Source organism: Rhipicephalus microplus, chromosome 3, assembly GCF_043290135.1.
Source record: "Rhipicephalus microplus isolate Deutch F79 chromosome 3, USDA_Rmic, whole genome shotgun sequence".
Taxonomy (NCBI): domain Eukaryota; kingdom Metazoa; phylum Arthropoda; class Arachnida; order Ixodida; family Ixodidae; genus Rhipicephalus; species Rhipicephalus microplus.
In genome coordinates this window covers 83,893,056-83,909,198 of record NC_134702.1, presented here as the reverse complement: position 1 = coordinate 83,909,198, position 16,143 = coordinate 83,893,056, and the positions used below count along the sequence as shown (strand labels likewise).

The 16,143-nt window shown below is 46.0% G+C and overlaps 1 protein-coding gene across 2 annotated transcripts in view; it reads right to left on the bottom strand.

The window, feature by feature from the left end:
- Window positions 1–1,120: 1,120 nt before the first annotated feature.
- The window catches only part of Spt6 (transcription elongation factor Spt6), a 65,972-nt gene continuing 50,949 nt past the window's right edge, over window positions 1,121–16,143 (bottom strand). Inside the window, exons 30-37 of one of the 2 annotated variants that reach the window (XM_037424030.2) lie at window positions 14,322–14,410; window positions 13,996–14,111; window positions 11,220–11,342; window positions 10,817–11,050; window positions 9,067–9,271; window positions 5,382–5,524; window positions 2,352–2,590; window positions 1,121–1,734 (exon numbers count right to left, since the gene is read on the bottom strand). In XM_037424030.2, coding sequence (XP_037279927.2) covers window positions 1,545–1,734; window positions 2,352–2,590; window positions 5,382–5,524; window positions 9,067–9,271; window positions 10,817–11,050; window positions 11,220–11,342; window positions 13,996–14,111; window positions 14,322–14,410 — 1,339 coding nt within the window. In that variant the 3' untranslated portion in view covers window positions 1,121–1,544. The remainder of the gene's footprint in view (window positions 1,735–2,351; window positions 2,591–5,381; window positions 5,525–9,066; window positions 9,272–10,816; window positions 11,051–11,219; window positions 11,343–13,995; window positions 14,112–14,321; window positions 14,411–16,143) is intronic. The other variant, XM_075889904.1, reaches the window with a different exon arrangement.

Here is a 16,143-nt window from a genome sequence, read left to right as displayed (position 1 = left end):
TGCTACAGAAGACAAATTTTTTAGCTGGAATGCCTACACATTACAAGGCAGGCCTTGTGCAATGTAACAATTTTTTAAAATATACTGCCATGCAATGTACAGTGTCCACTTACGAGATGCTCTGGAGTGCAGGCACTTGTTCTAGCAGTTCCGTTTAACAGATTTCCATTAACTTAGAGCCTACTGTATATATACAAAATCAGACTGGCACATCATAAATGGTTGATCACTGACAAGCCCAAGATCAAGAGGGCATTAATCTTGAGAAAATGACACATACAAATAGGCACGTGAACAGAAAACCTTTGAGGGCCACATTTCCATACACTCGCCGGTGCCTGGTATTTTGCATATGCCGCCATCATCCAAATCTGCCAGTTATAAAAGGGACCCTGAAACAGTTTTTTGAAGTTTGGTCAGCGTACAGGCTAGAGCATCATCGAACCATTCGCACCACAGATTTAGCGACACGCCGTGAATCAAAGCCACTAGGGACAATTTATATCACATATCTCCTAATTTCTACCTTGCCTCCTCAACTCACGAGACACGCTGGCGATAGCAGAGCTCTCATCTCTCATAAGTGCACTTGACGATTTGAGCTTTGCCCAGCCTGGACCTCCAAGATTGTACGCCGACAGGTTGCATGCAATCTTAAAGGCCATCACAAAGTACATCGGCCAGCATGCATGCCGTGTGGAAACAAAGATGAACGTCACGGAGTGGTTGACATCTGCTCCGACAGGTGATATATTACTTCGGTGCATTCCACAGCCAATCGGATCAGCAGCCTCGATGACGTCGCGTTACCAGAGCATGTCGTTCTGTGAATGGGCGGTTCAAAATGCATTTGGAAGAGTCCCAGCGATGTGCATCGATTCGCAGCCTGAAAGTGTTGCAATAAATTACGCAGTTTATGCAAAGAGCTCAAGTGATTCTGTGAATGACCATTAGGACTTCGCCTACCGAGCCAATGTTTTGCAAAATCACCAAAACCATTCCAGGGTCCCTTTAATAGAATTTTGTTTAAATAATGGCCACTCCAATATGGACAAGCACCTCAAGTGAACGCAACGCTCCGTACGGCTTTTCGAGCCAAACATTGAAGCAGACACTGGGGTACAGAATTGGCATTGCATATTTATTCATCATGTACCAGTTTCACTTGAGGCATATAATGCAGATAAAGGAAAGTTACACAGTTTAAATACCTGCTTTTGTGCGTGAAAAATGTATTTACATGGCAAGCTGGTAAAAATCACTTCTCAATTTTCACACGATGCAGTTTTTTCCCCAAGCTTGCACTTTGCTCCGAGAAGCACCCAAGCGTGCCACGGTGACCTAGTTGCTAGACACGATCCAGCTTGCAAAGGGGCCCTGCCAAGCCTGGCTGTGAGGCTGGCATCATCGTATTCCCCAATGCATCATCCCAAAGAAAAAAAAATAAAGAACCTAAATAGTCACGAGAAAACAGTATCCAGAGTTCATCAAAAAAGGAAGGCAGTCCGTTACAGCAGCATATAAAACAGCTTGAAGGCAGTTGACTACTGCTCGTCTATGAGCGGTGTGGCATCCCCAGCTGGAGTGGATTCGATCATGGGGCTCGGCGATGCGCCAGTTGTAGGCGTACGACGTGCGGCTGCGCGGTTTGACGCCTCTTGCTGCTCCATGCGTTGTTTTGCCCACTGCTCCGCCATGCGCTTCCAGTCGGCAATTGATGGGTTGCCTGTGCTCCTGCAAAAGTGTTTTTGCACCGTTGTAGGTCACACATCTTCATCAGTGCCTATGCAAGGTAACTGCAGAATAAAAGAATTTCCGAAAAAGACACAAAACGACTCTAATCTTGCATCAACTAAGCCCATCCCAAGTTTGCGTGCCAGAGAAATTCTAAATATTACTGTTCGTTGCCTTCCTTTTTTGCGTCTTTTTTAACTACATGGTTTTTCCGTCGGCACTTGTTATACTACACTCAAAGTTGCATCATACATGAAAACAAGTTCGTTATATCCAAAAATTTATTATGATGGTGTATTCCTATCAGTATCTACTCCACGACTACTTTTTATTTACTTCGTTATAACCGAAATTTTTTTATATCCAAGTTTGTGATATTGAGGTTAGAGTGTATATTAAACATGATGCTGTCCAATTAATATGACTTCCCTATATAAAAACCTGAGCCTTGCTACCATGGTTCTCTTCTGAGGTTGTGTTGCCTCTTTGTTCCACCATTAACTACCCCCTTATTAGCTTTCTTTCAAACGACAGCCCCAAATATATCAGCTGGCAAGCAAAACTCAACGTACATTTCAGAAAACCGAAAAGAGTTAAAAGAAGGTTCTGCCACTTACTTGGTGCCAGACACAACGGTGGGTATGGGGTTGGCCTGGATGACCGCTTGAGCAGCCGCGGCAGCTGCAGCCGGCGTGTGCCGTGGTGTGTGCGCACCCCGTGGTGTCTGCTGGGCAGCCGCCCACGAAGTCTGTGGGGTCTGTGGGTAACGCGGTGTCACCGATGGTGTGGCTACCGCATGGTGGTACGATGGGGTCACCAGCGGGGTCGCCATCGCTTGTGAAGGTGTGTACGGCTGCTGCAATAATAAACCATGCAAAAAAAGGGGGGGGTAGGTGAATGTGACTCAAATTGGGGTTTGTGAATACAGTGGCAGAGATGGAGATCGACGAATTAATACAGACGAATCAATTTATAACAATCTACCAGTTATAACAACCATATTTTGGTGCACAATTGATTGTCCCACGGTACCCACTGAAACTGCATCCAGTTATACCGAACATTTCTCAAAGCATCTGGCTTTCCCAACAAACATTTCAGACACTGTCACAGTGAAAATATGGCACCCGCAAGTAACAAAAACAAACATGCCTCCTAGAGCATGAAAAAGGCTTGCAACAGCACCAGCTCCGCTCAAGTCTTATTGCAACAAAAATATCTTGAAACAGCGTGCACTGTGTACAGATTGTAGCCACGAGCGAGGACACTCAATTTCTAGAAGTTTTTCCAGGGGCAGAATAACCGCAAGAAAAAAAGTAAAGGAGGAAGCACGAAGCCTGGTGGTCACATTTTGCACGCCAACAATTTCTGACGCTGTTCTCTACTGCTGCCACTACCCGCGACGAACTGAACAATGTCTAAGGATGCAAGAAGCTTTTTGTCGCATAATTGTTAATTGTGTCCCTCCACACACCGAAACAATAATGTGTTGCAAAACGTTTTCTGTCTTTTCAGTAACTGTAGAAAACCACTTGATCAATTATTCTGACTCCTGTGCGATTGCTGAAGTGCTTTCAACGATAAGCATCAGAAAAAAGTGAAGGCGAGATAAAGGCCTCTGAAGAATACACCAGTATGATTTATCGTAGGCAACCCTACTACAATAAGCACCTTTGGCTAGCCATTGTTGCTATATGTTGTGGGAATTGAGGCTAGCCCGCTGCCTTTGCGCGGGCTTTGCCGCCTTTTCTGCCGTTCTCATGTCCCGACATGTCTGCCCTCCTTTGCTGTCTGCCACGCTAAGAGAGCGGAGTGACGTTTAACTCTCTCACCCGGTAGCGGATGTTGACGGTGGCACCGCGCGTGGGGACTCCCAAGAGAGGTTTTCGCGCGCTGCGTCGGGAGCGGTCAGATACTCTCCGGGACAGCAAACGGTGAGCCACGCTATCTTTTCGTACGTCGACTCCCGTCAGTCGGGGCTCGTCGGACTTCGCTGACGGCGCCTCGCGCCCAAGGCGAACGCTCACCCGCTGTTGCCCCGCTGCGTACGCACGGCCGAAGGGCGGTACGGTGTCCTAGTGCGTGGCCTCGCTACGCCGACCCGTCTCTTTTCGAAGCCAACGCGAGCGCCTTTGCCCTCGCTCGAGCAACCGGGCCTTTGTTCCGGTGTCTCCGTGGATCCCCTTTACCGCGGAGACGTGCTCGTGGCACCCTGTGTAGTACTTTGTGCCCGTGGCGTGGATAAGCCTACTTGCTTTCCCGCCGCGCCTTTTTGCAACGGGCTGTACTGCGTTTGGTGTTGCTACAGTAAAGTGTTGCGACTTGAGCAGTATCGTGTTTCCCGCCACGGCGACGGTTAACGCGTGCCCTGCGGCTCGCTAAGACCGGACCCACGCTGGTGGCCGTACTCCTTCGGGATACGTGTACACCACAATGTTGGGCTGCACGTGTGCCGTAGCCTTGTAGCGCTACTCCAAATGTACTGCAGGCCTTTATTTGGCGACAACCCACACATGTATGGCCTCGTAATGTAGGGCCATCAAGGCATCGCAGAGACATAGAGCATGCAACATTTCCAGGAAACTAATCTTCATTACATTGACCCAACAAGCTACGCACACCACCCATGCACTGCCTTTCAAACATCAGATTTCTCCAGTTAAAACGACACAGCTCCCAGCAAGCTCAGCCTGGTGCAGATGATTCTATAAAAGTCAACAGAGTGAGAGGAGGTTTCGAAGACATCCGAGAGAATTCCTTCGCGTGCACTACATACTCTCCTGGTTGCAACAGAACAAAGGCAATATGAACCGTAAGTATGCAGCAGGCACGATTTCACGAAGCAAGAAGGCTCACCTTGCCACTAAAGGCGTTGTTAGCACTTTGTAATAAAACCGCATGAAAAAACTCAACTTAGTCACTAATTTCTAGGCTGCACAATAAGACCGTGATGGTCTTATTGTGCAGCCTAGAATCTGCTCCACAAGTAGGCAGAATAAACAGATACCCACACACCAATGTTCTTGCAGAGTATCTACCCACTCACACCCTATGTACAATTATTACTTGTCAACACTCACTAACGATGACAACAGCACCCACTTATACTCATCTACATTCATGCTAACTCAACTTAGTCACTAATTTGCGCATATTTTGAAAAGCAAGTCTACACCCAACAAATTACTGACACATTTAACCACTTTTTATGGCACTTTTGAGTTTGCCATAAACGACGTCAACTGTAAGGGAACTGCGCTCTAAGAACTAGCTGTAAAGCGAGGGCATGAAACCTCAGTTACAATTCCAATATATGCCATCACGGTCTTATTGTGCAGCCTAAAATCTGCTCCACAAGTAGGCAGAATAAACAGATCGCCACACACCAACGTTCTTGCAGAGTATCTACCCACTCACACCCTATGTACAATTATTACTTGTCAACACTCACTAACGATGACAACAGCACCCACTTATACTCATCTACATTCACGCTAACTTCCACTGATACTTATTGGCATCCCGACCACCTCACTGACTCTCACGGGAGCTCATTCGTCTGTCGTCAAAATTTACAACTATCTCCACGTAAATCACAAGCTCTAGGTGTCGCATCACGGGAGGAAAAGTAAAAGCATGTAAATTACCTGGTGGTAAGGGTACGCATTCGCATATGTTCCGCCGTATGGTGTTGGGAATGATGGCGTCTGGCCGGCCACTTGAGATAACGAGGCAAACATGTGGCTCGAAATGTTGGCTGCGGCTCTCTGAATAGCCTGAGGGTCGACATCTAGTTGGAAAGAGAAGAGACACAAGGAATACATGTAAATCCTATCGCATATTGATTTAAACAAAAGCACCGACATTAAACATGCCTGCACCTTTTAGCACAGTGGTCACAGTGCTATAATTATGCAAATTTCACTGGCACTCTCCTTGCTTCACAATGGATTTGGACAGTTTGGACTGCGGATATATTCCGGCACTTCAAAAGTGAACTTGGCAGTATTTTAAGCTGCTTGATGATTATAGTTAAAAGAGTTCTTCATAGAACCAAAGAATCGGATGCAATCATGTTATTATAGACGCTGCTGTTACTATTGAATATTACATATTGTATAACTTCCCCACTGCAATGCCTTATTGGTGCTGAAGTTACTGCGATAAATTAGAGAAAAAAAAAAGAGAAGAGAGATAGTGAGTGGAATGTGTGCAGAACCCACATAACAGAAATTAAAATACAGCAATTACAATTCAGCAGCAATGTGTAAGGTTGATCTGAAGTTTGGAGTGCTATTGAGCCAGCTAGGCTTTCCTACTTTTGCTTTGAAGGGTGTGCTAACAATGCACCAAAGCAAACACATTGCCTCTCCTGCTTAAAATGGTAGTTCAATCATCTTGCTGGAGTTCACACTGTCAAACTACAATACTAAAAGGAATCAAGGATTTAAATTACCCTTAGATAAATTATGCTCATGGGGTCAATAACAGTGCCTCGAAACTTTCCAAATAATCACTTGGCGACTATTTAAGCGGGGACACGGGTTTTAGAAGGCCTAAAATCGCAAAAAAAGTCGACTTTTGGAAGTGGACATTTTCGGAATCTGTACCTATTTTTGCACCTATCTGAGAAGTTTCTAGCTTCTCGTGTCATTATTTCTGGCGCAAAATCAATTTATAACAACCCTGTAAGATGAATGTGAGCACAAATTGATGCTAAAATCGCACTTTTTCCACACCGAACTGTTGCCGTTACACACAAGCTATCGTGTTCATCTTGGTCTCGTTTGGAAGGGTCGTTCTTCATCTTCAATTTCCCGCCACCGCTGGCTCGCCTTGCTCATTGATTTTTCAGCAAAGACGCGTCATTGAGAAGCACTATCGCGCGATTCTATTGGCTGCTTGGGGCACGTGACAAAACCTAGGCATCCGATTGGCCAAGTGGCGTTTCCGGCGTCTGCTTCACGATCGTGACGCGCACGAACATGCGCCATTTTGTCATGGTGCTGCTGTCTGCTTGCGGCAGTAAAGAGGTTCCGTGATACAGTAATTTGTGAAGTGGGTGTGGCTATCGTTCGTTCGATGTGAACTTCAGAAAGAGCCCCGCTATGGCTCAGGGCAACAAGGATAACGAACTCGCCGCGCGCCGAGTCACCGGTGTAGGCCTAGCTCACGTACGAGCCCGTTGGTTGCCGACAACGTTACTGAGAGCGGCTTTGTCTTACAGCCTCATCAGTTAGAGGACGGAAAGTAAAAAGCAGAAGTGAAGCTACAAGAGATGTCAATCTTTGTAGTGACAAAACGGAAACGCAGTCTTATCACTTAACGCGTCGATGTCGCGGTTCCCCCCCGCCTGACGAAAGGACCTTGAACTGCACGACGGGTCGTCAGAGTACGCCGCGCGTCGACAAACAACAGAAAGTCAATCCGTTCGCGGTGAGCGTACTCGCCACCCGCGCAATGGAGGCTACTGGCAACTGGTAGACTGCTTTTAACGACGTGTTCGCAATGTTGTCGCGATCTCCGCTCGAAAATGCGGCAGTCTTATGTGAAAAGAAAACTCAACACCTCGGCACTCGTGTAACCTTGAAATTGATGAGCAAGGGAGCAAGTTTCGTTCGCGACATTTACGGATAACTCATTTCGAACAAGCCGGAAAACATCGCCGTGTAATTTGACGGATCACAGATGAGGCGTGCACATTCGTCGCACATCGCCGCCAGTACAGTCACCGAACTGATAAGCGGCCTTGCGCCAGACGAGCACACGGCAACTTGCTACAGGACTAGAAGAACCAACACGCTCGTGCAAACAATGCTATTACATTCCCGGTGCATAGTAAAGGTATGTGTGCCATAATATTTTTCACTCGGAACGGCGAAATAAAGTTTTAACAGCATTTTTCTCAAAGCACAGAATTTGACCACTTTGTTTTGCTTGTTCAGTAAAAGTGGACCTAGGACAGCTAGAGCTCTAATTGTCTTTGCACAATGTAGCTAAACATGCACAAAAAACAATGCTGGGAGCCTATATTTAATGGGCAGCTTCATTTTTTATTTTAATATAAATATTTTCGTTTTTGGCTACATGTAACGAACTTTATTGTGCTGCAATTCCTGAAGTACTCGTTGAGTTTATGATAAGCTTGCAGCGTTGCCCTTCTTAGGCTTTCTAGTATCCATACATATGTTAATGACTAAGGTTAAATTAAGGTTAAGGATATTGTAGGTAGCTGGCGGATCTAGCCTTGCATAATTTGCAGGCAATTGCCCCGCCCGGTTTCCTTTTTGCTAAATGAAGCTGTGTCCTTTGTTTGTTTTTTAACTAAGCACGAGCAGGCTTTTAATGTCAAAATCGTTCACAGCGCGACGTAAGCCTGCATAAGACAGCGGCCTTTGTGCTATTCCAGGTGCAATACTGTGCCGGTACTCTATCTCGCTGAACTATACACCAAACATAATTGTCACTTATCACCAGTCACATGCGAGGTCTGTAGCAATCAAAAATTTCAAGAGAAGTCGCGACACTTGTTTCCTGAAGATCGAGTAACCACGCGGAAACACAATATCAGTCACGCTGTCGCATGTTGAGCCTAACTTTTGCAGTTCCTCAAATAAACCTTGCCGTATGTAACTCTAAGTACATACATTTTTACGGTTAAAAATGTAAGAATTCTTTGTTTTCTTGATTTTATCAAAATGGCAATTTTGTACCCCCTGCATGAAAGTTCCTGCAACATAACGGAAACAATTACAGATAGCAGAATAATTTTTTTTGCAGCATGAAGCTATATGTTTGGAGCACACAACATAGGAAGCAGATTTTGATTTCTCTTGATGCAAGTTTTTATTTAGTCTTTTGTGTGACCACACAATGGCCACATTCAGAGCCATGAAGTTGAGTAAAGTAAAAAATAATGACCCAATGAAGAAAGTGCTTGCTATGTTGTGTAGCTTGTGCTTTCTAGTGTTGACCCCTATGCTATTTGTAAATTTCGAACTGGTGGCTATTTTCTATTGTAGTGGGAACAATAGATATTGTTATCCTAATTAAATCATGAACTAATGAAGCTACAGAAAAAAATAACTACATTTTTAGAATCTGGAGAACAAACTGAGGAAGCATGCCAACTTTTGTCACATTTGGTTCAAAAATAAATGAGAGAGGCCTAAGACCCATGTCCCCTCTTAAAGAATGAAAGGCTAATTGCCAACGAAATTGTGCAGCTTCCCCTTTACTTTTTCTACAGCTTATTTCTCCTCACTTCTTCGACAAATCAATACACTGAACGATACAAGACAGCCATGCCTGACAGGGACGCTGGCCACTCACTCGAAATGTTGATGCTGGGCGTGGCGCCGATGTAAGACGACTGGCCCATCGGTGTGCGCACTGCAGTCACGCCGCTGCTGGGCGTTCCCGGGATGGGGTCCCGGAAGTGTTCCTTGAACCACCTGAACAAGGAGCCCACAGAGTGGAACATCTGCTGGCGGTAGCGGAAGCCCTCGGGGGTCACCGTCACATACTCGTGGCGGACCTGTGAGCAACGAAGTGTGAAAAGGCTCTTCCATTTGCTGAAGTTGATACCACACGGTGTAATGAGAAAAACTGTTCAAACAGTCAGGCAAATCCTGGTTATGCAAGATTGCAGTGCCCTTGACATCTATACACTTATAGAGACTAATGATGCAATTAAACAGTAACCAGTCCATTAGAATTTCATCAGGCAGCTCCATTCAACAGGAGTCATGTACAAAAGCAACGAAGTTAGAGGGAACTGTTCTATTCAAGAAGCAATTCTGTCTAATAAGCAATTGTTGTTTACCAAGATACTGCGCTACACAAGTTGATATGTGGACATTTATCTAAAGTGCGACTTGCTCAACGATTGCGATATATATTCTGCAGTTATGCTTCCATAGCTATAAATCTGCTGCAGAAAGTGCGCAAGTACAGTAAAATCTCGGTAGAACGAACACTACTTTAATGAACTTTTCAGATTAATGAACTTTTAAAAAGTCCCGTGCCGACTGCTAATAGTTTCAATGTAAAATTATTTCCCTACTATATACTTCAGAATACCAAACTTTTCAGAATAACGAGCACTAATTTATTTCCTCATTGTAATACAACGCTTCAGCACTACGAACTCATGTTCTGAAATTCGTCGCGACCACCAGGGCGGCACCCAAGCAGACGACACAGCAAACGAACGCCTTGCTTCTCAAAAGACGCGCGTTGGTGTGGAGGAAAAAAACAAACAAACAAAAGAAGACTTTATTTTCTTTCTTTTTATTGGAACGCCGACGCTGCAGGTTTGCAAGCGCACAGGCGATGGCAACACGAGAGCGCGAGGTCAGCAAGACAGAGGGCAGAGTGCGAGTTGCGGAGCAGGAAGCATGAGCACGAAAAAACTGAGACAGCGAGGAAGCAGAAAATGACACGCGAGGATTTTCCTTTTTGGCTCTTTCTTTTCTTCGGAAAAGGTGATGACAGCCACGACACTTCGGGTTTTTCTTATCTTTGTCACTTCTATATGCGATCTAGGAGGCCAAAGGGGTATAATAGGAGTTCTCTGAGGAGGCCTTCTCAGTCGTGTTGATCCTTTCGGTGATTACTTATCGCGTCTGCAAAGCAAGTCGGCGTTCTGCGCTGCGGTGCTACTACAATGATTTCATCTCGGCTTGCGACGAAAAAGCGGAAGCAATTTTCGCTAAGGAGAATGTAGATTAGCTGGAGGCCTTCGCGCTGCAAAATTTGTGCCGCACGCGTCAAAAAAAAAAAATCATGGACCTTTTAAGATTGCGTGCATTTTTTTGGGTGTTCACTTGCGCATTTGTTTTTTATCATGAAAAATGAGTTCAAGGAACCACGATTGTAAAGGTAAGTCGTTTTGGTCAATGGAAAATAAGTATTTATGGTTACTTTCAAGGCTTTCACTATAATGACCTTTCAAAATAAGAACAAATTGCCACAGTCGCCTGAGTTCGTTCTACCGAGATTTTACTGTATTTCAAGACTTGCGCTTTTTGCAGCATTGCCTTTTTTTTTAATCACTGAAAAAACACATGGGAGGACATACCTTGACTCGTGGCAGGTAGGAAAGCATAAACTTCCCAGGAAACTCTCGCGAGGCTGATACAAAGTAGTGGATCTTGGAAGGATTGCGCTTCTTTTCCTCGGTGAGGAGCTTCTCAATCACCTCTCGCTTGCCACCTTCGGCATCGCGGAAGTACCGAAACGTTGTCAAGTCACGTGCAAAGCTTGCCATTGGCTGCACGTGCCTGGCTATGATTTCGTCCAGGTCTTCAAACTCCTGAAAACATTGGAAATGGAAAATGCCCCGCAATCAGGCATGGCATATTCAATTAATTTAATAACTTCTCACTTCTGTTGCACATACAAAGCAAGCAGCCTGGCAGTTTCACGTGAGCACAATTTTAAGCAAGCAGAGGCATTGAGTGATTCCTTTCATAGCTGCCTACCTCGTTGTTGATCATGAGAGAAGACCCCAGACTGAAGGCATTCTCTTTCCCCTGCTCCTTCACATCAATGTGCTGCAAAATGCCGTCGTACACCTTCCATGTCACTGTCAGGTGGTCAACACCCTGCATTGTTGAAGCGAAAAGAGACATTATTACTTCAAAACCACATTTAGAAACACTAAATCAACACAACGAATCAGTTTAGACCAGGGTTTGGCAGCCTGTGAGGTAGCACTGTGCAGCCCCCGGACAACTCCCACTCCTTTGCAGAGTCAATTCATATACAAAGGCCAGCGTGGCTGTTTTGGCCTCACATGGTGTCTTTGCTTGTACCCTATGTCTGTAAACTGCAGCCTTGTGACATGCGTGTTGAAAGTAAACTTTTCTATTTCAGTTTTTTACATTAGCGTCAATTTGCTGAAAATTTTCTCTGAGCATGCAAACCCCACCCCCCCGCCCTGGTTTTGCGTCCATTAGCTTGGCACTCTTCCTCAAAAGGTTGCTGACCCATGGTTCGGACTGATTAACTATACCGTCAAGCCCACATATAACGGCCTTTCGCGAACGAACTTTCGCTCAAAAACGAACTTTCGCTCAAAACGAACAATACCCGCATGACTAAGAAAACATACATTTGTTCAACGGCACAAAATCGCACTTACAACGAAGTCTCCGAGCGCTGCCAATCGGTTACAGCGAACGGGTTCGGCGCTCAGCCGACTTCCCGGGAAACCACTTTCAACCACCGATCAGGCTTCGGCGAGGTGCCCATACATTCTTATTATTGAACGCCGACCCTGCCTACGTGCCTCTCTAGTTGCCGCTCTCCCCGACCCAGCTTTTTGTTACGCACCCCTCCGTGCTTTGCCCCCCCGCTATTCACCGCACCGCCAGACGAGGCCTGTGTTTTCACACTGCCACTGATCTTTCAAAGACCGGTCGGCCATCTCTTCAGTTTCTGATCACTGGTACTGTCGTTGGCGTCACCAGCCTGGCCAGACCTTTTGCCAACATCGCCGGCCACCGACTGTATGCGATCGTCTGCGTATAGTGCATGCGCGTACGCTACCCCACAGACTCTGATAATTCGCGATTCGTTTTGTGTTTAGGACCTGTTCTCACTCACTTCACACTCGGCTCAGCATGCACTTCGCACGCGTGCGGAAGCGTGAAAATGGCTGTTAATTTGAGCGGAACGAATGGTGAAACATCGAAGTCGGTGAGGCCACGCAAACCTGCCGGCGCAACAAAACGATTTTTTGACCACGACCGCCGATCCAGGCGGCCGTGCCTTGACTTCTGCGCACGGAAGCAGTCTTTCAAGTTTTTCTACGTGCGAGTTGCAAGTTTCATGGACCTTTCAAGCAAGCTACCCAACCTGGCTACTTCCGGCGTGTTTTGGTTTTCAAGGTCGCTTTCCCACCATATCTTCCCCTCTCGCAACTCCTTGCCATTCTCTCACAAATCTGCTCTCCTCTCTTGATCCCAACCCCTTCGCCCGACTCCACCGCTCCGCAACGCCAGTTATTCTGGCTCGACCTAGTTTTGTTTTCTGACTAAAAACGGGCCCACAGTTGTTCCACGCATTCTGGCGTGCGTGTCACGTGTGCGCGTCTTGCTCGCTCTTGGTGTGCACGTGTGATCAGGATGGCAGACGGGAGGACTAGCACGCTTTTTCCTGCTGCTCAACAAAACGTCGAAAGTGTGACCGCTTGGCTTGAGCGTAATCTGCGCGCTAGGTGCCGCGTTGCGAAGCGCTTGCTTATAGCTGTTGACCACCTGGCAGCCAACTTGCCGCTTCGGGGGTCACGGTATTCCGCTGTGGAGATGGTGAATATTTCGTGGGCAGCGGTGACGGCTACATGCTAGCAAAACTGATTTTGCGAGGCCGACTTTGTCATCGACGTCGGGCCCGATGCCGAGCCTGAAGCTTCCGAACAGGATCACTTCAGGGGTGATTTGTGGCAGTGCTTTGTCGACTCCGACATGGAAGAGCGGGTGGAACATCTGTTGCGACAGTCTCATTACGGTTGATGATGATGCCGACACCGCGGAATCGTGCACAGATTAGGATATTGTGAATGAAGTACATGGCAAGGAAGATTTGGAGGAATCGAATTGCAAGAACGACGAAAGTTTGTAGCCCGTCCCTCATGCAGCTTATGCCACAGGCCTCGTCGAACAAGCACACTGCTGTTTGAAATAAACTAGAGACCGCGCTTATCGCTTCTGCTCTTCAAAACACCTGCATCACGCACTTTTTTTAGGCAAAAAAAAAGTTTGTGTTTTCACTCGCACCTTTTTTAAAAGCTGTGTTTCATTTACTACAAACTTCGGGATACAGCGAACGAATGCCGCGTCAGGATCAGGTTCGTTATAAGCGGGCTCGACTGTATTTTCAAAATACCGCTCTTCTTAATTTCAACACAATAGGTTTCAATGAAACAGAAAATGAAGGTTAAAGTCTCATTCTTAAATTCTGCGCTGAAATATTTCCAGGAGACGTCGCAGATTTTGAAGTCTATTCCCATTTTGGTTCAACAAAGTTACCTAAAGCTTGATATGTTAAGTCTTAGGTCTCCTCAGCAGACGATGTAGTTACTGTTCAGTAATTATTACAGCTCTACTTATCTCTTTTTTATAGTCCCTTCGTAACAATACTACACGCTATTGCAATACAACATTAGATGTAATGCAAAAGTTGTAATTTCACTCTGTTTCTCTCCATACGTACCAGAAAAGTAAAAAATTTTTCTACAAAAACAGTTCTACTCACCTTGCTGCTAGGACGAATGATCACATCACCTTGATCCATAGTGCTGAGCAGCTTCTCAGCCTCCTTGTAAGAGATGTTATGGAACGAAGGATGAACTATCACACGCTTAACGTAAGCTGAAAAAAAAAAGGACAGGGCAGAGACTGTGAGTACCGCAACTAAAAGCACAGAGTAGGGAATCACTCTGCCCATGACTGCAGCACTGCCCAACATGTAATGTCCCTCATGAAATCAAGCAGGTGTTTCCAAGCACCTACGTTACTAAAGGCAGTTGGTATTGCTCTTACTAAGATGGAATTGGGGAAACAACAAAAATGTCAACTCACTCTGCCGGTTCTGCTTCTTCTTAGAGTCATCATCAACCTTCCTGTCCTTTTCTTCAGACTCATAGTCATAATACAGGTCTTTTGCAGGCCTGTAAGTGAAAAGCAATGTATAAAACATTAATGTAGGCCACTGAGACCGACAAGAGATTAGAAAGCTCACAGTAGATTACTAGAATACTTGACCCCACTAAGTATCACAAGACTGATTTCAATGTATGACCTTGCAACCTGGAGTATTCATGATGTCAGTGATTTACTATGATTCTCACATGGTTAAAAAAATTTTGCTACAATCTTTCTTGCTGCCTCTTCAATTCATACTATTCCTTCTTTATACCACTAATATCAAGTGCTCTACAGTGATGACACCTTCCTTATAATTTCTCTCATTACCAGGCCAAACTACACTCAAACCTCGATAAAATGGATATGAATATACAGTAAAAGCTCGTTAAATCGAACCGCAAGGGGAAGCCGCCTCCTCGAATTAACGAAAGTTCAAACTAACGAAAGTGAAGAACAACAATAGTGCACTGCGAGTAGGACATAACAATTTATTTTTTGAAAAAATCTGTCATCGCGGTTTGCCTTTTTTCCTTGAAGGCGACAGCCAGCACTTTTTGCTCTAACGAGCGAATTTGGCAGAAGGCCTTTTCGTTGCCTTCTTCAAAACTTACGAAAAGACGGGCGGCATTCAATCCGGCCATGACTTCCGCAGCAGAGGGCCGCACTGGTGCTTCGTCCTCCTCCTCATCATCGTCACTGTCAGCGACAGGTTCTGCACTTCTCACCTGACATATGTCGCCATCCGTGAGTGCACCACACACCACTGCACTTGAGTGCACTTGCGAACGCATTTCCTTTATCCAAATGAGAAGCGCTTCCTCGAGGTCAGGATACTTTGCGGGCCGCAACTTCCTCCTTTTGCTCGCAACTTCTGCCTCTAAGGCATCTTCAATAGTCCTGCTAGTGCTTATATAAGTAGATAGGGCCGGTTTCGGTATCCCATGCTTTTTCGCGATATCTTGCTTAGGCAAGAGTCCGGCGTCCACTTACCGCAGGATATCAGCTTTCTCCTGAAGTGTTTTGGCACGGTATTTGCCACGGGCACACGCCATCAAGTCGAAGCAGTAGAATCGCGACAGACGGGAAGCTACTACCGGCGCTACCGCAACAAACGTTAGCCAAGGCCTTACACCAACACAAAGAATCGCGACAGTCAGAAGCTACTCCCAGCACCAACAACCGAGGTGTACTACGCGCGCCTGAGACAGAGACTGCAGAGAAGGCTGGGCGAAGCTACGACGCACCCGATTCGCTGTGTGCTGGTCATGCCATCTGTAGTCAAACAGCGACAACTACGCAGGATTTTCAAAGGCTCTGAGATTGCTGCTTAAAAAAAAAACAAATCTTGGAGGTTACGTAGGACGGAGAGCAGGCAGCCGCCGAGAGAGATTGTGGGGGGAGGGGGTGAAGAGTAAGTGGCGGTATTTCCTGCCCTCTGGCCTCCGTGCCAGTTTCTCCGTTTTTCTCTCCACTCCCTGTCCACGCTGCCTCGTAACTCCGCAGCCACCCATAGAGTGACTAGCCAAGCCGCCGGCGCGGTGGCATGTAGTTCGAATTATCCGCGGCGGAACTTACTCGCGTTCGAATTAACGGGCTTTTTTATTCATAGGCTTGTATGGAGCTTGGCCAGACCATAACTTACAGTTCGAATTATTGAAGTTTGAATTAACGAGCTTTCAGTGTAACAGAATATCGGCTATAAAGAAGCATCGGAAAAATAGTCATGCAATAGACAGCGTTACAAAAAATTTGTTTA